At 43.6% G+C, this 26267-nt stretch overlaps 1 protein-coding gene and 1 long non-coding RNA gene across 4 annotated transcripts in view; one reads left to right on the top strand and one right to left on the bottom strand.

The window, feature by feature from the left end:
• The window catches only part of Caprin1 (cell cycle associated protein 1), a 38508-nt gene extending 32830 nt beyond the window's left edge, over positions 1–5678 (bottom strand). The window contains exons 1-2 of one of the 3 annotated variants that reach the window (XM_059261020.1): positions 5506–5678; positions 4741–4956 (exon numbers count right to left, since the gene is read on the bottom strand). In XM_059261020.1, the coding sequence (XP_059117003.1) occupies positions 4741–4956 (216 nt within the window). In that variant the 5' untranslated portion in view covers positions 5506–5678. Of the gene's footprint in view, positions 1–4195; positions 4219–4557; positions 4682–4740; positions 4957–5505 lie in introns of those variants that run through there. The other 2 variants (XM_059261021.1, XM_059261023.1) reach the window with 2 other exon arrangements.
• Positions 5222–13192, top strand: LOC131909411 (uncharacterized). The gene is made up of 4 exons (XR_009378839.1): positions 5222–5341; positions 6860–7003; positions 10257–10343; positions 12366–13192. It is a non-coding gene; the product is annotated as an uncharacterized LOC131909411 (long non-coding RNA).
• Positions 13193–26267: the final 13075 nt, after the last annotated feature.

Raw genomic sequence — 26267 nt, forward strand, 5'->3', positions numbered from 1 at the left:
TATTCATTGGGGCTGGAGAGATGGCTGAGAGGTTAAGAGGACCAACTGCTCTTCCAGAGGTCCTGAGTTCAATTCCCAGCACCCACATGGTGGCTCATAACCATCTGTAATGAGATCTGGCACCCTCTTCTGTATACATAATAAAATATTTTTTTAAAAAATATATTCTTATTCATATAAGTATTCTAAAGCAAAATACTTTAAATACTTTGGCCAAGTAATCTATCATTTAATCTACCATTATAATACCTATGATTCTACTCTCACCCAAGAAAAGAAATCCACAACCTTTTTAAATAACATACACCATGGGGGGATAGGGGGCACAAGAGAAAGCTGAGAACCAATTACACATCATCATTTTCCCCCTTGGCAAGGTGAATTCAAAACGAAGTAATCTTGTGTTGTGGCCCATTACTTTAATCCTAGCACTCAGGAAACAGGGGCAGGTGGATCTCTGAGTTCCAGACCAGCTTGATCTAAACAGCAAATTCCAGGACAACCAGAGTTACAGAGACCCTATCTTAAAAAATAAAATAAGCTTGCTCCCAAATTAAACATTATAGCCTTTTTTCTGAGACAAGAACACAAAACTAAATAACTTTAGCCTCTGCATTGCAGATGAACAGATCTTGTAAACCAATGAAGAAGCTAACTCACCAGAAATCTGATGTCAAAAAAAAAACTTCCATTAGCCCAACATAAGATTTATACCTATAAAAGTTTAAAAATTGAGTATCTGTCAAAACACTTAGCAAAAATCCTGTACAATAATTGCACCAAAGATTCCAAGAGACACTGTAGATCTAGAAAGGTTATTCTCGCTATTTTTAATGAATAATATTAACTATAAAGATATAACGTGCATGAAGTCTTTAGCAGTGGTTCTCAAACTTCCTAATGCTATGACCCTTTAATACAGTTCCTCATGTTGTGGTGACCCCCAGACATAAAACTATTTTCATTGCTACTTCAAAACTGAAATTTTGCTACTGTTATGAGTTGCAATATAAATATCTATGTTTTCCAAGGGTCTTAGGTGTCTCTGTAAAAGGGCTATTCAACATCCTCTCCACGAATTGTGACTCACAGGTTGAGGGCACTACTTTAGAGAATGGTGCAAAAATATACTTTTTTTCTTTTTCTTATCAGTTTGGGTTACAAACCAGTTAAGCTTTTTTTAAAGCAAGAGATCACCTAGCAGAGTTTCCAGTTGTTTTAGATGCCATCTATTAAAAACATCCTTTACATCAAAACTGATTAAATTTTATGCTATCAGATGAGTGTCTCTTAAAATTCAGACTTTGTTTCCAAGTATCTTATATAGCCTAAGGCCCAGGTCAGTACTGAAAGGAAACTAGGTAATAAATCCCTCAACTCAGTATTATTTTTAATTTGTTTAAATCAAATTTCTAATTAAGGTTTTTATGTTTACATCTGATTCTCTATATTATAGTTGTATTTTTTTTGTTCAGTATCAATATACTTTTTATTATTAGCCCAAACTTCAAAAATGACCAAGACATTTGCCACTTATTAGGTTGAATTACATATTTTGCCAATGGTAAGACTGTATTCTCAATGGACAGAGGAAAACTTTCCTCTAATGGCAGAAATTAACAAATAAACAAAAAACTTTGTTTTCTTAAATGAAATAAAACTGTATCAGGTTTCTGCTTTAATCTGATACTACATTATCTACTGGTAACTTTTGTTAGGATACCTTCCTGGTCTAACAGGTTGCAGTATCAATAGGTAAGAAATAAATATAAGTTGCTAAATTAAGTTTAAAAAATGGTTATTGCATTAGAGTTGCTAAAAAAAGTTTAAAAGTGATTCATAGAGTAAATCCTATTTTAGGTACATTACAAATGCCAAACGCTCAATCTTGACAGGCAGTGGTGGCCAATGCCTTTAATCCCAGCACTTGGGAGGCAGAGGCAGGCGGATCTCTGTGAGTTCGAGGCCAGCCTGGTCTACAGAGTGAGTTCCAGGATAGCCAAGGCTACACAGAGAAAGCCTGTCTCCAAAAAATAAAAATAAATAAAATAAAAATAAAAAATAAATAAAAAAAGCTCAGTCCTATTGAAAACCTCTCACTGGACAAATCATCCAGTAACAGAAAGAAGAAAAAAAATAAAAACCAGATGTGCTTATATTAGTACAGAATCCAATGCCTTAAGCATCTCTCCACTGTAATAGCCATTAAGCCACATCAACAGTCTAGTGAGCAGCTCAGCCTGTGGTTTATAATCTTCACTGATATTTGGCAACCAAAAAACTGAGAACAGAAAAAACTGATACAAAAGATTTTTATGTGATGTTGTTTGTTACACATCATCATAAGGCAGTATTTTCTGAGTCAATAATCTCTTTAACAATAATTACATTACTCTCTTTTTTTTTGAGACAGGGTTTCTCTGTGTAGTCCTGGCTGTCCTGGAACTCACTGTAGACCAGGCTGGTCTTGAACTCAGAGATCTGCCTGCCTCTGCTTCCTGAGTGCTGGGATTAAAAACAATGCACCATCACCAACTAGGTAATAGCAAATTACTCTCACCCAAGTTAGAGGAAATGAATTCAAATGTTTACAACTACACACAGGTGGCTAGTCATGGTTCAAGTCTTCCTAGGGCTTATAACCTAGATTTCTGCATCTTGTTTATCAAATACCCTTAAACACCTCATAAATACAATCACCGCTACTCAGCATTGTTTTCCCAGACAGATGTCTCTGTGTATCAAAGGTGTGTACCATCACCAGGCTCAGCATTGTTTTTTAATGAACATATTATATTTAAAGATTTTACAGCTGCTAACATCTATACTTACAATATTACATTATTAAAGCTCATGTTTGTTCCTCTACTAGAAGAAACTCAAAAATTAACCATTTGGAGCATCAGCCAATAATAGTACTGCTTACTGCATTAGGAAAATTAAAGGTACAAGTTATACTCATTTTTACACAGGTGGCAAAAACTCATACATCGGCCGGGCGGTGGTGGCGCACGCCTTTAATCCCAGCACTCGGGAGGCAGAGGCAGGTGGATCTCTGGGAGTTCAAGGCCAGCCTGGTCTACAGAGCGAGATCCAGGAAAGGCGCAAAGCTACACAGAGAAACTGTCTCGGAAAAAAAAAAAAAAAACTCATACATCATGAACCAAAAAACGCTGGCACACAATTCCATATTTGAATGTAGCTTATGATGCTTTCACTATTTTAGTATTTTTCCAATTACTAAGAAAACACTTGTATATCAAAATAATTATCAAAAAAAAAGCTTGCTATCTCCAATTAAGGTATATACTCAGTTTCAAATAAAGTCTGGGAAATTAAATTTTTGAAAAGGTAAAAATGTTCAGCACTGAGACAGTAAAGTAGCAAAGGTGAATGTTTCAAACTCACCAAAAATGGGAAAGTCAGTAGATAGATGATAAACTATCAAGACTAAGACTTAAAATATCCTATTTTTCCAACTTCCTACAGCTCAGATTTTAGCCAATATTCCTCTCAATCCTATAACTAAATAAAAATCTTCACGGGAATTTTCAAAATTGAAAATGTCCTAAAGACTGGCAGGCCTAAGTTGTCAAAGTTACATTTTACTTAAGGTAAAAGGGCAAGTTAGCATTAACAGTCCCAGGTGTAATTGACTCCGTTTTGACTGTACTAACCATCTGTTTGTCCCTTTCCACTACTTTCCTGAAGGTAGAAATTCACTTCTACGGAGACCCTTCGCCTATAAACTGTGTGGTACACTGTCCTGCACTAAAAGTATAAGACAAAAAGCCGACTTAAGTAACCACATCGTGTGGCCCAGAATGGCTAAATATTAAAGCCAAAAACAGAGTGGGTGTGGCTCGATTTTTTTTTGGGGGGGGAGGCTGGGGGGGAGGCTAGGCGGGGCGGCTGCTTGGTCTCTGCCCTCCCCCTCGGCTTTCGCTTTGTGCTCACAATGCAGCTCCTGTACAGCGCTTCCCTCTCCCGCAGCCGCCGCCATGTTAGACACTCCATGTGCCCAGGGACCCAGAGGTAGTCCACTCCAGTCTAATCTAGATCCACCCTCGAAGGCTCGCAATCGAAGATACCCCCTGCCCCTTAGAATGCTGCAGAGACAAAAATAAATTAAAATACAAAGTCGCTGCAAAAAAAAAAAAAAAAAAAAAAAAAAAACGGGGGAAAAAAAAACCACCTCGTGACTAGGCTGGGCGTGAGGTTCGGAGCACCCAGACAATCGAAACAAAGGGGGAAACGTAGGGAGCCCATCGGAAGGGGGAGGGGATACCCAAGCGAAGGCCCGCTCGAAGCGGGCCTGCAACCCTAGTTTAGGAACACACACACATCTCTCCCTGCGGAGAGAGGCCAGAGCCCTTCCACCGGCCACGAGCCGCGCTAAGAGGCAAAAGCCACGGCTCCAGGGCATGGGCCTCTCAACTCCACGAGGCAATCGGCTGACCGGGCACACTTTCTTCCCCACGGCCTCCGTCAGATGCCTGGCCTCCGTTTCGGAGGATGTCTCGGCAATGGGCCCCCACCACCTAGGCAGCCCGTTACCGGGAGGTAAGGCCCGACACAGCGTGATGGGAGTAACCGAGGCCTAGAGGCAGCGCCGCGGTCGGGTCAGGTGACAGGCACCTCCCCGAGGCGCCCGTTTTCTGGGCACGAAGCTCCGTCCGCCGCGGAGACAAGGCGTGGGGCTGGAGCCACGAGCCCTCCCTCTCCGTTATCTCCTCGCACCTTTTTCTTCTCCAGGTTCCGAAGTTTCTTGTCGATCACCCCGAGAATCTGCTTCATGGCCTCGGTCTGGACCGCGCCGGTGCCGGTTGCCGGATGCTGAGAAGCCGGCGCCGCTGCCCCGGCCGCCGCCGCCGCCTCACTCCCGGTGGAACCGGACGGCGGCGGCGGTCCCGACGACTTGCTGCCGCTTCCGCTGTGGCTGGTGGCCGAGGGCATCTTTAGACCGAGAAGAGAGGAGGAAAAAAAGCGGGAGGGAAGGACAAGAGCGGCGAGTCAGGAGACGGACGGGGCGAGACGCGGGACAAAACGCGCAGCGGGCGGGAGGCTGCGCGCGCGCGCGCGCGCGGCGGGGGGAGGAGGGGGAGAGGGGAGGGAGAAAGGCGCGCGCCGCCGGCAGGAAGGGGGCCGCGGGCACGCGCGCGACCCGCCAGCGGGGCGCCCGGACGCCCGCCCCTCCCCCTGCCCGCCCGCCCGCCCGCCCCGGGGCACCGAGCTCGCGCCGGGGGCGGGGCCTGGCACGGCCGCCGCCAACCGCCAGGGCAACGGTTCCCCGGTCGGGTCGGGCGGCACCCGTTGCCGTGCGCGAACAAGAGGGACGGAGGTCAGGGCCAGGGGTGGAGAAGGGCACTGGGAGTGACCGGGGTGGGGGTGGGGAGGGCCGGGGAGAGCCCCTCCCGCCGCTCGGGCCGCTCCGGAGCTAACAAGGACAACTCGGGTGCAGCGGCCGGCGTCCCCTTCGGCGCCTCGGTCCGGGATGGCGCTCACCGTGCGCGCGCGGAGCCGCTGGACGTCCGGAGTGGGCAGCCGACGGGGGCAAGGGTGGCGCTGCGTTGTGCGAGCCGAGGCGTGCGCTCCGTGGGCGCAGACCGCTTCGCCCTGGCCCCGCGGCACTGAGCTGCTCCTAGTGGGACAAGAGCCGGCGCGGGAGGGACTTAGCCGGGCAGCGCTCTGAGACGAGGGGGGCGGGGGGCGGGAGCAAGAGGGAGCAGGGGCCTTCAGGCCGCCGGGGCTGCCCGCAGTGAACGCCTGTCTGGAAAGATCGCCTAGACCGCGTCCCCGCCGGGCCAGAACCTCTGCGCCGGGCTCCTGCCACTCTGCGGATCTGGATAGTACCTCCACGGTGGCAGCTGCAGCAGTGCCTTGGGTTTTGAGTGAAATCTAAGCTGGGGTCCTTCAGGCGAAATCACTTGACATCCAAACGGGGACAATAGGTGTCAAGCGGCAGGCTCCGGAGCCCGGGACTGCCCCTTGCAGAGCCCTTATTTGGGGGTGGTGGGGGTTGGGGAAGGCAGAGGTTTCTGAAAGTAAGGGGTGCGTGGGGTGGGTGGTGCCATCCTAGCTTCTAGAATTCCTTCTATATGCACAGCAAGCAAACTCACCCTAAAAGGTCTGAAAAAAGACAACTGGCCACATAACAATCATCCAGTAACCTTGGCATTCTCTGTAGAATCCATGGAGAATGAGCATCCTTAAGTGGCCTTTTGATGTCCTAAAATTCCCCAGGTCATGTTAAAAACCGTCTTCACCTACCCTGAGTTAGTTAACAAGTAGGCCCAGGCCCTATCATGAATTTCTCAGCTTTCGCCTTTGTTTTAGATTTTACCCAAAACTTCGAAGACTATGCTTGATGGGGGTTTGGGGGCTTTTCTACGAGAGAATTATTCCAGGATGGGGGTGAACAATGAGTAGAAAAGGAGTGCTCTAGAAAAATGTAATAAAAGGAGTATGATCCATGGAAAATTCAACATAGTGTTGTATGATAACAGTAAATGACCAATTTATAATTTAAATTCCATGAAAAGATTTAGCAGAGAATTCTACCAAAGTCACTGTTCCCTGGGGATTAAAATAAGTAATGCTGGCTGGCACCAATACATCTGGAGGAGATGTGTGGTGATATTTTATTTGTGCACCCCAATAAAGCTCATCTGGAGATCAGGAAACAGCTAGCCACTATATTAAACATAGAAGTGGCACATGCTTTTAATCCTATTACTTGGGAGGCAGAGATCCCTCTGGATATCTATGAGTTCAAGGCCACACTGGAAACAAAGCGAGACAGTGGTGGCACACACCTTTAATCCCAGCACTTGGGAAGGACACACACTTTTAATCCCAGGAACTGATGGCAAGAAGCAGAAAGGTATATAAGGCGTGAGGACCATGAACAAGAGGCTTTTGAGCAGTTCAGCTGAGATCCATTCCAGTGAGGACTTGGAGGCTTTCAGTCTGAGGAAACAAGATCAGCTGAGGAGTTGGTGAGGTAAGATTGGCTGTAGCTTGTTCTGTCTCTCTGAACTTTCAGAATTTACCCCAATTGGCTTTTTTTTTTTTCTTGACAGGATCTCACTATGCAGCTCTAACTTGATCTGGAACTCACTGTGTAGACTAGGCTAGTCTTAAACTCAAAGGGGCCTGCCTGCCTCTGCCTCCCCAGTGCTAGTATTAAAGACAGGGCGCCCACGCAAGATTCTTTAGTTCTTAGTAAATGATGTTCCCTTTACTGGAAAAGTCCTCTTCTAAGCTTTCCTTGCTTCCTTCGGTCCTTGTTCAGAAGTATCCCAGTAAGGTTTTTTGTTGTTGTTGTTGTTGTTTGTTTTTCTTTTAATAAGACCTTTTAAGATTGTCTTACAGAGATGTACTGTTGTTTCCTGGAGAAACAAGCAGCCTGTGGCCTTGAGATATTCCAGTTAGCTATAAAGTCTGTAATCTGTACATTTAAATATTTATGAGCATCTGATGGCATACTAAGAACTCCTCAGCTGGGCTGGAGAGATGGCTCAGCCGTTAAAGGCTAGGCTCACAACCAAAAATATAAGAACTCCTCAGGGCTAGGAATGGTGAACAAAACATTTTTTTATGGAGTTGGTAGGGGATGGTGTTCACAAATAACAAGGAAAGTAAAGGAAGGAAAGGGGTGGTGGCCAGCGAAAGCCTTACTGGGGTACTGGGCAGGCAGAGGCAGGCAGGCCTCTTTGAGTTCAAGACTAGCCTAGTCTACACAGTGAGTTCCAGACCAAGCAAGAGTTGCATAGTGAGATTCTGTCAAGAGAAAAAAAAAAAATCCTAATAGGTTCCACAGTGGCCAGAGAAAGGAGTAGAAGAAAAGATCTAGAAGGGGCCTGACCAGTATTTCCATAGTGAAGATGGGAATGTTAGTTTCATCATCGTCCACCTGTGTTTTACATCACTCTTATGGCAGTGGGGTGGTGGCAGCGGCCGGCACGCACCTTTAATCCAACATTTGGACTTGGGAGGCAGAGGCAGCTGGATCTCAGTGAGTTAGAGGCCAGCCTGGTCTACAGAGCAAGTTCCAGGACAACCAAGGCTACACAGAGAAACTCAGTCTCAAAAAGACAAAATAAGTTAAAATAATAAATCACTCACTGCTATATAAAAAAATTTCAATGTGTAGTGGAGGTGAAAGGCTAAATGCAAAAGCAGAATCCAAGAGACCAGGGAATGGGCTGATATCAGCCTGCCCACAGTGGTGTTGCCCAAAACTGACAAGCAGTAAAGGTGAGTCGGATTCATTATACATTGTAATTATAAAACCGGTAAGGTGATAACAAGGGTCGGATTCATTTGTCAGTGCCATAGTAGATAGAACCAAAAGATTTGCTAACCAGTTGTATGTCAGGTATGAGAAGAATAAAAGTTAACTTACGATTAGACTTAAATAAGTAAACTACTTAGCACTATGATAAAATATTCTAGTGCCTAGAGAGGATTATGATTCTTAGCTACTTGTAATTCCAAGCATATTCAGACCAACCGATGTCACTATCACTATCTTTGACCTCAAAGGCAAACCTACTGAATTAGCCTTCATTTTTACAAAATCTTCAGAATTTTGAAGAGTTTTGAAAAATTGTGTGATTCTGCAGAACTTGACCAATGTATTTGAGATCAGACATTGAATACTCCAGTAGATAAATTCTCCACAGACCTACAGGATCGGAAACCTCTGGCATGAAGCCCAACAACTGTTTTAACATGCTCTGTGGATAATTCTGATGGGTACCAAAGTATGAGTACCAGAGCCAGCAAGATGGCTTCATGGGCAAAGGAACGTGACTCCAAGCAAGTGGCCCTCTATTTGTTTTATGGTTTTAGGTATATGTATGCATGTGTGTACAAGTAAGTTGTGCCCAAGCATGTAGAATCTAAAGCAGGAATATTGTCTTCTCTATTCTTTGCCTTATAGCCTTGTAACAGTATCTCTGTAAGGGAAACTCACTGTTTTGGCTAGGCTGGCTGGCCAGAGAAGTCTCAAGATCTGATCTTGCTGGGGTTACAAACAGCCATGCTCAACTTTTTACATGGGTGCTTGGGACCTTTGCTTGCAAAATGAATGCTCCTACCCACTAATGTGGAATCTTTTTATACTGTGAAGATGTATATTTGCCCAGGCACCTTCTGATTGGTTTAATAAAAAGCTAAATGACCAATAGCAAGGCAGGAGGTATAAGCAGGACTTCCAGGCATAGGGGGGACTCTGGGAAGAAGAAAGAGAAGTCAGCCAGACTTGGAACAAGTTGGACACACAGGTAAAAGCCACATGGTAAAAAACAGATAATAAAAATATGGGTTAATTTATAAGCGCTAGTTAGGAACAAGCCTAAACTATAGACCAAGCTTTCACATTAAGTCTCCATGTCACTATTTGGAAGCTGTCTGACAGGACAGTCACCTTACACATTAAGCCATCTCCCAGATCCATCCATTTGTATAATGATTTATTGGAACATATCTGCATCCATTGATGTATTTTCTATGGTGACTTTCATGCCACAGCAAATCAGTTAACTATGACACAGAGTGTTCGACATCTAAAAGACAAGCCAGCAAGATGAGTCAGTGAGAAAAAGCACTTTCCCTAAGCCTGAAAACCTGTTTGATCCCCAAAAACTACATGGTAGAAAGAGAAAATGGAGTCCATCAAGTTGATTTCTGACCTTCATATGCTTTTTGTGGGATATGCATGCCCACATATACAGCCCCTCAAAAGAAATATCAAATCTAAAATAACTTTCTCTTCCTCTTCTGTAATGGAAGTTTTCAAGTCCCTGCCTTAAACGTATCACAGTTCAACAGAGGGCTCTCATAGTAAGTTGCTCAGCAGACCAGACTGCCAGAGAAGCTTTTGATTACTATAAGACTATCAGAGGTAACTGGTGGTGGGGAATGGAGGATGTCCAGACAGGATCTCACTATGTAGCTCAAGCCAGTTTGAACTCATACTTCTACCAAAGCCTCCTGAAAGATGGGATTACAGGAACACACATGTATGCATCACACACATAGAAGTCAGAGTCTCCAGACAGGCAACATATGCCAGAGTTACATGAAACACTATTCAACTTAACGTAAGAGGATAAAGAGATGATATTCTGTCAGAGACCTAATTGGGAAACTTGATGTACTCAAAATATTTGGTGAACTGTTACAGTTTCACTTTTCATAATCTGTCTTCTCAATCCCCCCTTTTCCTTTCTGTTCTGATATTCTTGCAGTAGCAGCAAGTCCAAGAAAACCAATAAATTTAAGGGAAAGCTGCATCTTTAGGCTGACTTCCTGCCAAGCCCAATGCAATGACCTCAGTAAGCCAAATATGTCTGTTTCCTGTTTGACAGAAAGTGAAATGTTTATGCAAAGCTTAATCACAGCTGTATTTTGACTTTTTTTTTCTCCAAAGCCATGTAATAGAATCATGGTTTTGATGAAAAAAAATATAAAAGGTATTCTACAAACCCAAGGGAATTGTGCAAAACACTGGTGGAAAACACTTGCCAAGTGTCCTCAAACCTTGATAGTATGCACAATAGTGCATTTTAACAATCCAGATTTCCCAAGCAGATGCTCACTTTAATCCCTGAGACCACAGCTTTCTGATGTTTCCATGGTGACATTGAATAACAGAAGTACTTAAATAGTTTTAGTAAAATTAGTCCAGCTGCTTCAATTTGAATCAGCTGCTAACTAATGCCTTTCCCCTCTCTTTGGTTATTTTACACACACACACACACACACACACACACACACAAACACACACACACACACACACACACACACACACACACACACACACAAACACACACACAGCCTCACATGCAGCCTAGACTGGCCTTGAACTTACTCTGTAGCCCAGGTTGGCAGTAAGCTGTGACAATCCTCCTGCCCCAGCCTACCAAATTCTAGGTGATGTCAACTTCATGTGTAGTAAAAAAGATTTTTCATCAAGGACAACTTTGCTTCAGCTTGACAGAAACCTAGTGAAAGTATGAACCTCATTGCATATACAAATAAGGTTCTTAAACTCTCAACTGCTTTCAGTCATTTGAACACAAATCACAAGTATTTCCAGTATACTTTTCCTGATACTCCTTTCCTATTAATTCAGCCAATTTAATTATGGTCCACGAACTACCATTTAACCTAAGCTCTACCTATTCAGCTCTTGTGTTTTCAGAAGCAATATCACAACTGCCACAAATATTTTGTCAATAAATGTATTTCCCCGTATTAGTACATCAATTTGATACTGGTTACCACAGTTGACCCATACTGTCTCTTTGCTGTCTTAGCCTAAATAGTATTCTTTTCAATATATATTTTCTTATGTACACCTTTTCTTGTGATATTTCTAGATATAGAATTTTGTATTTTGTAGAGAGAGATGTGGTATGTTCAGAATAGGGTTTGTTTGGTTTTTGTTTTTTAATTTTCCCAAATACTGTTGTTTTTGTTTGTTTGTGAGACAGGGTCTTAAATAGCCTGGGCTGGCCTCAAACTCACTATGTAGCCAAGGATGACCTTGGTGCTAATGAGAGGGATGTATTTTTAATTATGTGTAGGAGTGTGTATCTGTGTATAGATATATGCATGTGAGTGTAGGTACCAGTGGAGATGAAAAAGGGCATCAAATACCTTGGAGCTGGAGTTAAGATATTTTAGAGGAGCGCAATGTGAGTGCTAGGTCTAGAACTCAAGTCCTCTGAAAAAGCAGTAAGTCTCTTAAACACTGAATCTTCTCTCAGTCCTTGACCTGAACTTTTGATCCTCCAACTCCCAAGTGCAGGAATTAAAGGCATGTGCCATCAATCCTAGTTTAATATAGTGCTGGGGATCAACTCAGGGCTTCCAATTGAGCCCCAAACACTGTTATTTTATTCTTTAATGGTTTGTTTGAAATTAAATCCCAGTTTTCTCTTACACTACACAGTTTGTTCTTCACAGACATTTGTTCTTCATCAGCATTCTCTAAGTGTGCTCCATTCAGATCTACCTGTGTCTACCCTGGCCAGGGGGCCTGCTCGCAGGTTTGATAGCATAATGCATTAAACAGACAACATGCACACACACACCCTCCGTGCCCTTACCTGTTCCTGTCAGACTGGCACCCTCTGTCTGACACCACATCCATATACTCACCTCACCAGCATTTATTTACCAGTCCTTTCCCACTCCCCTCAGCTCCTCCCTTCAACTTGAAAATGTGAAGTCAAATGGCCTGGCATATGGTGGTGGATAGATAAACCATACTTTCTACTATGTTGAGGAAAGGAAAAGTAGGTCACCTCCCCAGAAAAATTGTAAGACACCCCACATCTTTCTACTCCCAGCACCTCCCTGGGGAGTGGTCTCCTGAAAGCATAATATCCAAGCTAACCGTGAAAGCTGCCATCAGCTCTACAGCTTCCTGGCGCATGAGAAGAGCTGCCTGGAACTCTACAAGTACAGCTGCAAAATGCTCATGGGAGCAGAATCTTTCAACCAACATCCCACCGTGACCACACTGTGCTGCTCATTTTGAAAGAGACAAATGTAGGTGACAAAAGGGCTCACTCCTTGCCCCCATTCTGGCAACCAAGCAGAAACTGTGAACCTTAATTTAGTGGCTCTGGACCACACCATGAAATATACCCCCTTTGTCCCAGCAGCAGTGCCCCGTTAACCAAGGTATCAACTGCAGAACAGATGTTTAATGGTTCCAGCATAGCCAGTGCTTGTGTTCAGCTCAACTATGGCTCCCTCCCTCCTTCACATTTCAGACCCTGCAGGCTCCATGTTCTGCTTCTTCCCCAAGAGTCCAACTGTATCCAGGTCTGGATTCTCTTTTCAGACTATCTAAAGAACTGAAGAGAAAACCTAAAGCCTTTACACAGATTGGTGACTGGGCTCCAAGCCACCCAAAGAGGGAAGCTACAAAGGGACAGCTCAAGGTCAATCATATCCCATGGGACCTATATCTGTCATGGCTACTGCCGAGCAAAAGTGGTTCTCACCCCTAGTACTCTAGAAGGACCAAAGTGACCAGTTTACGACATAATGAAGGGCCAGCAACACCCACCCTGACACAGCCGGTGAAGATGTGTCTTGTTCCATTTGAGGGACAGAATAGGGAGAAGGGAAAGTATTTTTTCCTTTTTTCCAAGGTAAAAGAGGTCCTAGGATTTCTGAGAAGCGAGTAGACAGCTGGGATTTCTCGTGCATGAGCCATGATCTTCAAGATGTTAGGTTTTCTGACTGAAGCTGCATGAGATGCCTTCAGGCAGATTTTAGACTATCCTGGAGATCTGAGCTTCATTTCTTCTGAGAACTCCTCAGGGACTTAGTGGGTGGAGTCCTGGACCCAGAGTGCTGGGGAACCCCACAGGACCAAGTTTGCCTCTCTGTGGAGGTATCTATGTGGGTGCTTGGTTTCCAACTCAGCAGCCAACTCAGGATCAAGCCAACAGAGATCAATACTGCTGTTCCTTCAGGAACACTTAGGAGCTACACACTATGTTCAATATAATAAAAAAAAAAAAAAAAACGCTGGCCAGAGGCACTGAACTCTTCCATGTAGTTTTCTAGGTGACTTGCATAGTTTTAACTTCACGTTTCTGCTTTAGTGCTTGTCTACCTATAGTGACTTCACTCCTTAGGGATGTCTGCCAATGTATGGAGCTGTTTTTGATGATACAATTTGAGGGAGTGACGTTAATTTCACCCAGTAAATGGAGGTCAAAGATGCATCTAAACATCGCACAGTATACATAAACTATTATTGAAAAAAAAAAAAACAAAAAAACAAAAAAAAACTCTCTTCTGGCCTGCAGGAACACATGCAGGCAGAATACTGTATAATAATAATAATAATAATAATAAAAAACTATTATTGGAGCCAAAATATCAGGAATACCAGGGTTAGGAATGCCCGCTTTCTTTTAAGAAGAGAAAAAAAATGTTTTTCATTAGTATTTTACAGTCAAAACATTGAAATGACATTGTCAAAAGAGAAAGCACTTAGTGACTGTCTTAGTCAGTGTTCTATTGCTGTGAAGAGACACCACGACCATGGCAACTCATTTTTAAAAAGCATTTAAGCCAGGTGGTGGTGGTGCACACCTTTAGTCCTGGCACTTGGGAGGCTGAAGCAGGCAGATCTCTGAGTTCGAGGCCAGCCTCATGGAGTTACCTTAATATTTTAACCAATATCTGGCGCCCAATGTGGGGCACAAACCCACGACCCTGAGATTAAGAGTCTCATGCTCTACCGACTGAGCTTTTTTTTTTTTTAGTTAAAAGAGGGAGGTTTATTTTGTGGGGTAACTTAGAAGTGAAGGGATAGGTTACAGGGTCTGGGAAAGGTGTAGCGCAGTCCAGCGGTGTTCTCTGGAGAACTCTGCTCGGTCTACCTCCAGTACATAAAGTATTTAATCGGGGCTTGCTTGCAGTTTCAGAGGTTTAGTCCATTGTCATCAAGGTGGGGAGCATGGCAGCGTGCAGGCAGACATGGTGCTGGAGAAGTAGCTGAGAGTTCTACATCCTGAACCACAGGGGAACAAGAAGAGAGAAAGTCTTTGGGGTTGGTATATTAGTCAAGATTTTCTAGAGTAACAGAACTTCTAAAGTGAATCCCTCTGTGTATACATGAAGGGGGTTTATTGTAATGTAGCTTACAGGCTACAGCCCAGCTAATCCAACAGTGGTTGGCTGTGAATGCAAAGTCCAAGAACCCAGTAGTTTCTCAGTCCACAAGGCTGAATGTTTGGCTGGTCTTCAGTATATGCTGGAATCCTGAAGAAGTAGGCTGCAATGCCAGTGAAAGAATGGATGTGCTAGCAAGGTGAAGGCAAGCAGGCAAAGAGCAAAAGCTTCCTTCTTCCATGTCCTTACATAGGCTTCCAGCAAAAGGTATGGCCCAGAATAAAGACATGTCTTCCAACCTTAACATCCAAATTAAAGATGTGAATCTTTCTACCTCAAAGGTCTGGACTAGAAGTGGATTCACCCACTTAAAACCTAACCAAAAAAAGAAAGAAAGAAAGAAAAAAGAAAAGAATCTCTCACAGATGTACCCTCCATTTCTGATTTGTAGTTCATTCCAGATGTAGTCAAGTTGACAACCAAGAATAGCCATCACAGTTGGCATGGACTTTTGAAACCTCAAAGCCACCCTCAATGATACACTTCCTCCAACAAGGCCTTACCTCCAGATCCTTTCAAATAGGGCCACTCAATAGTGACCAACATTCAAATCTATGAGCCTGTGGAGTCCATTCTTATTCAAATCACCACAAAAAGTGAAAACAAACATAAAACTAAACTGTAAATAGATAATCACCACGCATCTTGGAGGGTGATATGCAACCCTGGTCTTTTTCAGACAACACAGATGCTGTGAATTACACATTCAGCCCTCTGTGAATAATAATTTGAGGAAAGAAATCTTTTTAGGTAATTGCTCCAGGAATGTTACAGGGACTAAAACTATGTATCTCAAACTTAGAGAGTGGGCAAGTAGAAGTATAAAAATAGCTGTTCAAAATTATTTCTACAGCTAATCATGATATCTAATATTTCAAAACTGACTTTCACACCTAACAGAATAATTCGAATTTTTTTTTTGAGACAGAATTTCTCTGTAAGAGTTCTGGCTGTCCTGGAACTCACTTTGTAGACCAGGCTGGCCTTGAACTCACAGAGATCTGCCTGCCTCTGCCTCCTGAGTGCTAGGATGAAAGGTGCGTGCCACCACTGCCAGCTACATTTATTGTAGTATGTGTGTGTGCATGCACTCATATGCATTAGCACATGTGTGGCAGTTAGAGAATAACATATAGGAGTCAGTCCTCCCACAATGAGGGTCCTGGGATTCTACTAGAGTCATCAGCCATGGTAGCAAGTGCCTTTACTCACAGAGCTATCTCACTGGCTCATTAACTTTTTAACCTTGATAAGAACTTAATTTGAAAGTCTTGTCTAGGGGTTTCAGTGGATGCTATGATTTGCAAATGAAAGAGGTGTATGAGCCTCATCCCACCAGTTCTCATCCTTGAGACAGGATTTCTCAAAAGGAGAAAGAACCAGAGACTTCAAAATCACCTAGTACTCTTATTAAAATTAAGATTCCCAGGTTCCATCCCAGATATTGTATCTATATCCCCAAATTTGGCACTTGAGGGCAATGCATTTAAAAAAAAAAAAAAACTCAGGCTCAAGCCAGGCTGTGGTGGGGAGCACTTTTAAAGCCAGCACTACGGAAGCAGAGGCAGGCGGACTTTGTAAGTTCCAGTCTGACCTAAATAGGGAGTTCCAGGACAGCCAGGCCTACACAGAGAGACCCTGTCTTCAAAAACAAAAAAATAAGTAAATAAATACAAATTTAAAAAGCCTTTTTGCACATCTAAGTTTGTGAATCTCTCTTTACTAAAGGAAATTGCATGTATTAAAGCATTTTCACAAAATAAGTGCCCAAAATATCCATTCAAACAAAGGTTTTTCTTCCAATGCCATCAATTTCTCTTTGTTCCCAGAGAGTGATGTAAGGAACTGTTAAGTAGAGGATGTTAACAATCACCACAGGGGGAAAATGTCTGCAAACTCTAGTGGCTGAAACAGGAAAGAAGCGAACAGATTGGAAGGTGGGAGGGAAAATGTTGGGAGAAATCCTCTGGGAGAAGAGTGCACACAGAACGGAGAACGCATGTTTAGGGCAGGGAAAAGGAAGGTGACTCAGCAGGTCAATGAGATGGAGGGGTGGTGGCAAGACTGGAAGGTTCCATACACTCAGGGCTCCTTAAAAGCACTGCTTGTGCTGTAGAGATGGCTCACAGGTTAAGAGCACTGGATGTTCTTCCTGAGACCGGATTCAATTTCCAGCACCCATGTGGGGGCTCACAACCATCTGTAACTCCAGTTTCAAGGGACCCAATACCTTCTGGCGTCTTCGAGCACCAGATGTACATGCCGGCAAAACACCCCTATCAATAAGACAATAGAAACAAAATGGAAAGCACCACCTCTGGACCCACCCCTGTATGTCTAATTGACCTGAGTAGCCAATCCTACACATTAGATGTACTAGAGGACACTGGGCAATCCTACACATTAGATGTACTAGAGGACACTTGGTCAATCCTACACATTAGATGTACTAGAGGACCAATGGGCCAATCCTATACATTAGATGTACTAGAGGACACTGGGCCAATCCTATACATTAGATGTACTAGAGGACACTGGGCCAATCCTACACATTAGATGTATTAGAGGACACTGGGCCTTATAGTGACACTGATAATGCAAATCTGAAGATGACAGCCAGCCAGAGATACTAGTGGTTTTTAAATTTTTACTAATTTTTGTTTTTATGTGTATGGGTATTTTGCCTGCATGGATTTCTATGCACCACATGTGTACAGGGTTCTTGGAAACCAGAAGAGGGTGTTGGAACCCCTGGAACTGGAGTTACACACAATTGTAAGCTGCCATGTGAGTGCTAGGAGTCTGGGAAGAGCAGCCAGTGCTCTTAATTGCTAAGCTATCTCTCTGATCCTCTCAAGAAATTAAAAAAAAAATTGAAATCATTGGAGCAAGGAAAACACTAAGGGAAAGATTAAACTGTTTGTTTATTTGTTTGAGACAAGGTCTCTCTGTACAACCCCAACTGAACTGGAACTCTCCTTGTAGACCAGACTGGACTTGGATTCACCTCGGGCACACTGGAATTAAAGTTGTGAACCACTACTCCCAACAAGAAAAAAATTAAAGTAACAGAAGATAACAGTAGTATGCTGCTATAAAACCGCATTCTCTACTGTTACTCTTTGGTTTCATAGTGGCCAGGCTAGTCATACCCCATTAGACACTGCTTACAGAGGAAGGACCAGCAACTTCCTTATCTGAACAGAAGGCCTCTGGCAGCCATCCACTACCTCAAGACCAGGTACCCGAAAAATGAGCAGATCACTGTTATATTTTACAGTGTGGATGAGTCCACATGATGTTGAATCAAAGAAACATCAAAGACACATGAAAGCATGGAGTTAACTTTGCTATGGAAACCTATTCCCCTGATGTTCTCGTGAAGACTTTAGATCATCTCACTGGGAAATGCATGCATTAAAACTCTGTAGATAATCCAGTTGGACACTTAGCCATTGACTCTTGGTTCATAGGTCCAGACCCTAAGCACCCTTTCTTTTCAGGGTTAGAGAGACGGCTCAGTGGGTGTTTTGTTTACTTGCTTGTTGGTTTGGTTTGGTTTGGTTGTTGTTTTGCTTTTTTTTTTTTTTTTGAGACAGGGTCTCTCCACATAGCCGTGGGTGTTCCCAAACTCACTATGTAGACCAGGTTGGCCTCAAACTCACAGAGATCTGACTGCCTCTGCCTCTCAAGTGCTGTGATTAAAGGTGTGCGCCGCCGCCACCGCCGCTGCCACCACCACCACATTTGGCCTACTTCTGGGATTCTTGAAGTTTCTAACTTGAATTAGTGTTCAGGTAAAGATGCAAACCCAGGAGGCAGGGGCAGGCAGATCTTTGTGAGTTTAAGGCCAGCCTGGTCTACAGAGCGAGATACAGGAAAGGCGAAAAACTACACAGAGAAACCCTGTCTCGAAAAACCACACACACACACACACACACACACACACACGCACACGCACGCGCACGCGCACGCACACGCACACGCACACACACACACAAACCAAGATGCAAACCGAAGAATTAAGAATATTTTGGTTACAGATCAACAGAGGCAATGATGCCTCTTAGACAAAACTCATTTACACACATGGGCTTCAAACACCTCAGGATTGGTTAGGGCTCTGTTTCCCTTCAGGGGCACCATATGCTCTTGGACCTCTCATGCAGCAGAGCTGGGCAGAAACAATCTGAATGCCACAAAACCATTTGCCTTCAACACTAAAAGCAGATGCTGTCACCAATGAGAACAACTCAGCCCTGTATGAATGAAGAGATGTGTAAGGTAAGAGGGAATGTTGGAAAACTAAGCCTATGACACTGAGCTGTCATAGCTGAAGAGAACACTTCCAAAGGTTGTGTTTTTCTTTCCCTCCTTCTAGAAGTAAGTACTGTTGGGCCCCCAGATCATTAGAGCACCACCTTTCACTGAGTGGATACCACCCTGGCTCTTTGGTCACATCTGGCCATAGCAAATCACACTGCAAGGGTTCGGTCTACGGATGACAGAATAGGTAGAATCCCGTGTTTTACTGACAGCCACAGCAAGTAAAAAAAAAGAATCTGCACAAATTTTCCAGCTCTGTTTATTAAGACAATCTGAACCTTTGGAATCTGAAATTATCACACGAGGGAGACAAGTTGAAGGCTTGAAGTCATCTGATTGGAGCTCTGAGAGGAATGTGACCTCATTTTCAACCCCAGGAGAGTGAAACAGGATATATCGGTCTAATCAGATCTGTATTCTTGAAAGCTCACTCTGGTTGCTTTGCAGAAAATAGATTGGAGAGAGGCAAATGTGGATGTAGGAAAACAAGAGGCCACTGTACCAGGATTTTTCTTTTAGGCCACCAACCAGTTCCCAAATCATGATATGGAAACTTCTTATTAGTTTTAAAAGCTTGGCCTAGCTTAAACTCATTTCTGGCTAACTCTTTTAACTTAAATTAACATGTTTCTCTTTATCTACCTTTTGCCTCGGGGCTTTTTACTTTCCTTTTTCTTCTGTATATCTTACTTCCACTGCTTCTCGTATCTGGTTGGCAGTGGCTGCCTGGCATCTTACCCTGGGCATATCCCTCGTTCTCTCTTCCTCCTCCTTTTTCTCTCTCGAGCCTAGATTTCTCCTCCTCTTTATTCTCTCTGCCCACCAACCTCGCCTTTCCCTCTCCTGACTAGCTATTGACCATTCAGCTCTTTATTAGACCAAACAGGTGCCTTAGGCAGGCAAGGTGAAACAAATGCAACACATCTTTACAGAGTTAAACAGATGCAGAATAAACAAAAGTACCACACCTTTACATAGTTAAAGTAATATTCTGCAGCATAAACAAATGTAACACATCTTTGCCCAGTTAAATTAATATTCTGCAAGACACAGCTGTCATAAAAGCAACTGGCTTAGACCAAGGACTGCCAGAAGATATGGAGAGATTTCAACGGGCTAGATTGATATACATATATTTTATATATAGTACTTCAGGGGTGAAATAAATAGAATGTGGTAATTGGCAAAATGTAGGGCAGTGGTAAGGGAGAGAAAGGAGATGTACATGACATAGGTTTATGATATGTGCATCTGATAAACAATAGAGCTAGCTCTCTCTGAAGAAGGACCAGGTGGTGCAGTAGAAGGTAGAAAGTTCAATTTTATACATGTTAAGTTTGTAGAGTTTATGAGACATCCATGTGGATTTACCTAGCAGACATTTGAATCAGTCCTAAAGTTCAGAGGCAAGGTCCCGGTTAAACAGTCAATGTGTGATTCATTCATACATAGCTAGCAATTGAAGCTGGTGATGAGAATCAATGAGACCTATGGAAATATTAAAAATGAGAGGATCTAGGATACCACAAACATTTGAAAGTTACGTGTTGGGGAAAGCTAATACAGGGAAGGGAGTGTGCAAGTAAAAACGAGAATATGACATCAGAGAAATCAAAGGAAGAAATGATTTCAGACAATCAACTGTGTCAAACAATTCTGAACAGTCAAGACAGAAACTGGGAAATCTACTGATTTTAAGAATTGGATGACACCAGGACGGTAGCCGGAGGTTGGGAGTTGCAGTTTTGGTGTTTTTCCCATGTAGGCAAAGACTTGGACATACACGATGGTGGACACTGGGAACTCAGCCGCAGGAGGAGAGACACTTCTTTAGTGTGAGTGAATGAGGGACATCATTTGTAGCTATTATATCGACAGTGGTTAGAAATGGAAAGGATTACTACGGGATGGATTCATTTTATTTTTCCTGTAAAATAGAGGTGATGGCCACTTGCTGAAAATGATGGGGGGTGGGAAGAATTAGAATAAAAGTATGTGAGTGAGTAGGGTAAAGCCTGAAAAATTGGACTGTAAGTTACCTGATAGAATGCTGCTAGTCCAGGATCCCATCTCCAGAGAACAATTCAGAGACAAGGAGTTTTTGTTGTGGTTGTTTGTTTTATAGCACGGAGGAGCAAACCCCAAGGGTTTATAAGCACTTGGCAAGTGCTCTACCACTAAACTGCATTCCCAGCCTGGGAACATTACAGAGAAAGAATCTGATTATCTCTCCAGTCCAACACTTTCACCTCCCAGTTAGACCACAGCAGAATTCTCCTCACTGTGCTGTGGCCCCACCCCCACTTCCCCCCTCCCCCCCTTTTTCCTCAGACTGTAGTGGATAAGAAGACTTCTCTGCTGTGCTAAACTGTTATTGTTAAACTTTTTGAGCCAAAATTAAACTTTCTTTAGGTTAGTGTGTTCTGACCATTTCAGGCAGCTTCTTGAACTCTTCAGTGGCTCGCCCTAGCCCTTGAAACAAAGTTTCAGGCATAAGCTGGAAGTCCAAGAGCCCCAATTTCCAAGAACAAGCAATATCTGAAAGTAGGAGAGAAATATGTTCCAGACCATGAAGAGCAACCAAGACCTGAGAATTCAGAATTCATCCTTTTCCCACATTTATGTTCAATATGGGTCTTTATGACTGGTAATAGTTATCAACTTGACAGGATCTAGAATCATCTAAGAGACAGGCAAATTTCTGGGCAAGCCTGTGAGGGAGTTTATAGATTGGGTTCACTGAGGTGGGGAATATCCACCCTAAGTATAGAATTCGGGGGACTGAGTTTCTGGGCAGAATGAAATAGAGGGGAACTGAGTACTTCTCTCCCTCTCCCTCTCCCTTTCCCCCTCCTCCTCTCTCTCCCTCCCCCTCTCCCTCCCCCTCCCCCTCCCTCTCCCACTCCCTATCCCCTTCCTGCTTCCTGACAGGATGCAACGTGATCAGCTGCCTCAGACTCCAGTGGCTAAGACTTTCCTGCCAAGAACTATTATCATTAAACTTTGAGCCAAATAAAATCTTCTTCCCTTAAGTTGCTTTTGATAGGAATTGTGATAGAATATTATTTTAAGATGTGTTACATTTGTTTATGCTGTGGAACATTTGTTTTAATGATGCAAAGATGTGTTGCATTCTTTTATGTTGCATTTGTTTAACTCTGTGAAGCTATGTTATTTTGCCTGTCTAAAACATCTGGTGGTCTAATAAAGAGCTGAACAGGCCAGGCGGTGGTGGCACAGGCCTTTAATCTCAGCACTCGGGAGGCAGAGCCAGGCGGATCTCTGTGAGTTCAAGGCCAGCCTGGGCTACCAAATGAGTTCCAGGAAAGGCACAAAGCTACACAGAGAAACCCTGTCTTGAAAAAACCAAAAAAAATAAAAAATAAAAAAATAAACCTCCATGTGTGATTTATTTAGGAGTTGGGTGGCGGACCCCCCAAAAGAGCAAAGAGCCCAAAGAGTAAAAAGAGCAGAAACAAACAAGGAATTTTGTCACAGCAAGGAGAAATGTAACTAATACAGTCCTCAATGGATGATGCCCAGCCATATTGGTGAGGGTGGACCTTCTTTCTGTAATCTACTAATTCTAATGCTGATTCCAGAAATAGATTTTGTAAAGATGTTGTACCAGCCATTTGGGGCATCCCTTAGCCAAACCAAATTAACATAAACTTAAGTACTGCAGAACAGGAGCCTCAGTGAATAAGAGTTTTCACAAAGGAATGGGGATAAAAATAATGATCTAGAGACAGTGGAGGAGAGAAAGGAGGATAAGGCCCTGTCTTGGTGGTAGATAAGTCTGGGCAGAGTCATCACCACAGAGATCAGGTTTCAATCAGTGCAAGCATTGGGAAAACATTCCTGGAGGGTGCAGGATATATAAGGGCATCTGTTCATTAAAGAGCAGGTACTCCAGAGTATACATGGGAAGTGGTACTAGATAACGCATTAGAACAATCAGAAGCTGAGTTGGAGACGTGGGGAGTGGAGAACAGGTAAGGACAGTGGGAAGCTGAGTCAGGACCAAGAAATAGCTAGTATATGAGCACACAGAGGGCTGTCAGTCATTTTCATAATTTGGAGGATATCAAAATGACAGGGATAGCTTATTACAATACAGACCCTTAGGCCACAACCCCAGAGGTTATAATTAATATGGGATGGGACCTGAGAATTTCTTTCTAAGTTTTTCAGTCATGCAGATGGTCCAAGGACCACACTTTCAGGCCACTGATGGAACACAAGATCAGTGACTAATGTGGCAAAGAAAACAGGGATGACAATCTAGAGGAGATTCATCTGAAACATCTCCTCAAGCACGGCAGGCCTTGTACTAATGGACAGTGAGCCAACACATTAAGCTTGAAGATGGTATCAGGGTCTGATCTGACTTCTAATACTGCCAGCTAAGTCCCAGAAAGCATGTCACTGGGCCCAGAAATCTTTACTATATGTGCTGGTTTGAATGAGGCTCATGTATTAACACTTGGTCCCCAGTTGGTGGTGGTGATTGGGAGATGGTGCAGCCTTGCTGGAGGAAGTATGTCACTGGAGGTGAATTTTGAGAATCCATAGCCTCGCTCTATTGTTTTTGCTCTTTGGGGGGCCCGCCACCCAGCTCCCAAATAAATCACATACGGAGGCTTATTCTTAATTATGAATGTCCGTCCTTAGATTGGCTTGTTTCTTGCCAGCTTTCCTTAACTTTAAATTATCCGTCTACCTTTTGCATCTGGTCTTTTCCCATTCTCTTATGTCTGTAAATCTTACTCTTACTCTGTGGCTTGCTGTTTAGCTGGGTGGCTGGCCCCTGGAGTCCTCTGGCTACTACTTTTTCCTCCCAGACTTCTCCTTCTATATATTCTCTCAGCCTGTCAGCCCTGCCTATCTTTTCTCCTGCCTTGCTATTGGCCGTTCAGTTATTTATTAGACCATCAGGAGTTTTAGGCAGGCACAGTAACACAGCTTCACAGAGTTAAACAAATGCAGGATAAACAAAAGTAACAACCTTAAAATAGTATTCTACAACATCACTCCCCTTCCAATTTGCTCTCTACTTCGTGTTTAAGGTTGAAGATGGGATCTCTCAACTTCTTGCTCTGGCTGCCTGCTGCCATACCTCCCCCACCACATGGACTCTCCTTTGTTCCGGAACCCTAAACCCAAATAAACTCTTCCTTCTAGAGCTGTCTTTGTCCAGGTATTTTTATCACAGCAACAGAAAAGTAACTAATACACTATGGCACACTCCTTCCAGGAGCCTACCCCAGGGTATTTCTACCTTATGAATTTGGAGGGTGTTTATACTTCATCTCATGGAATTAGAGGCCTGAAAAACTGGATCATTGAGGCCTGGATTGTGGAGTCTCAGCAGTGATATAATCAGGCACCGGCTCCTGTGACAAACAGCATTGGAGCTAAAACAACAAAGGTCTTTCAGGCATACAGACAACTTGATTAGGACAGCAATGACATAGAACTGCTGATAAATCTCCGGCCTCAGACTTCAACAGGCTAGAATACAAATGAAGGCACAATTATGTCTCCGCAAACTTTCCTAATCAACTAGCAGACATTCCAGTCATTTCCAGCGTTTTCCTTGAAAACACCTGGACATACATGTGATTTTCAGACAGAAACACTAGTGTGAGAGAAGGCTAATATTAGAAATGCAGTCTGGACAGATCTTGGGAACTACAATAGGAAAGTGAGTATCATTTTAGATCGTCGAAGCCCAGACAAAGGAGACTGCAAAATTCCTCCACTAGCACCAGTGTCCTAGGGGACTATAGGGTACTCTAGGAGGTCTTCAGAGGAGACCAATGGCCCCAAATTGACATGCATTCGGCCTGTTAATCCTTGTGAAAAGAGTAAAACCACCACCACCACCTCTGCACTTCTTGGATGAGCCTGAGTTTACATCAGGCCCTCCCCTTTAATTGGCTGTGGGAAAGAAGTTGGGCCACCCATAAATACCTATGTGTGTCCTGGCTAGGGACTAGCGCAGGGCAAGCCCTTACAGAGCCAAGGATCTACAAGAACATTGCATATCTGTCTGGGCAGGCCTTAGAAAGTCTCTTAAGTATAGTGCCCTGTGCCCTTGGGGCATGCTAAAGTTAGCTGGAAATTAGGGTAAATTAAGCACAATTTGGCAGCATTGAACATCCTCCAAGAGACTTTTCACAGCAAGGCTCAGGGGATCTGGTATCCATTCCTTTCAATAAATAACTAGGTGCACATCAGACTCGCCACAGATGCCCTCCTCCCCAATGCACATCATTTTACACACTTGCTGTGCACAACCCTTCAGAGGCTTTATTTCTTCCAACACACTATGTGTGAAACTTGGAAATAGTGAATGATTGTATCTCTGTAGAACTACATATCAAGTCAAATTTTCCCAGTCTTAGGTAACCTATTTTTTTTAATTAAAAATGTATTATTACTCTGTGTGTGTGTGTGTGTGTGTGTGTGTGTGTGTGTGTGTGTGTGTGTATGTGGGGGAGGACATGCCACAGTATACACGCATAGGTCAGAAAACAGCTTTGTGCTGTTGATTCTCTCCATCCACCTTGGGGTGGGTTCTGGGGATCAAACCCAGGTTGCCTGACTTGATTAGTAAGAACTTCACCCCTGAGCCATCTCACTGGTTTTCAGATGATCTACTCTTAAAATTCATCCCAGCCGGGCGGTGGTGGCGCACGCCTTTAATCCCAGCACTCGGGAGGCAGAGGCAGGCGGATCTCTGTGAGTTCGAGGCCAGCCTGGTCTCCAAAGCGAGTTCCAGGAAAGGCGCAAAGCTACACAGAGAAACCCTGTCTCGAAAAACCCAAAAAAAAAAAAAAAAAAAAAATTCATCCCAGATACTTTTTCTGTAAAATCATTAAACAACTACTATCTCTTATTTTTTGGCTTTTCAAAACAGGGTTTCTCTTTGTAGCCCTGGCTGTCCCTGGAACTCTGTACATTGGCCTTGAACTCACAGAGATCCTCCTGCCTCTGCCTCTTGAGTACTGGGATTAAGGCATTTGCCACCATGCCCGGCATAAACTATGTATATTCTAAAGTATCTTCCCTTAGGAAACATTCTCTCCTTCTAGTTCCTTCCTCTGAAAAGGCCTTGGCCTTCAGTAAACTAGTAGGTCCTGTCTGTAAGAACCTCACTTCCATCCCACTCTATTGAATGCCATGGTCTTTGCCCCCAGTTCTGGGTTTGAACTCAGCTT

This window comes from Peromyscus eremicus, chromosome 4, assembly GCF_949786415.1.
Source record: "Peromyscus eremicus chromosome 4, PerEre_H2_v1, whole genome shotgun sequence".
Taxonomy (NCBI): domain Eukaryota; kingdom Metazoa; phylum Chordata; class Mammalia; order Rodentia; family Cricetidae; genus Peromyscus; species Peromyscus eremicus.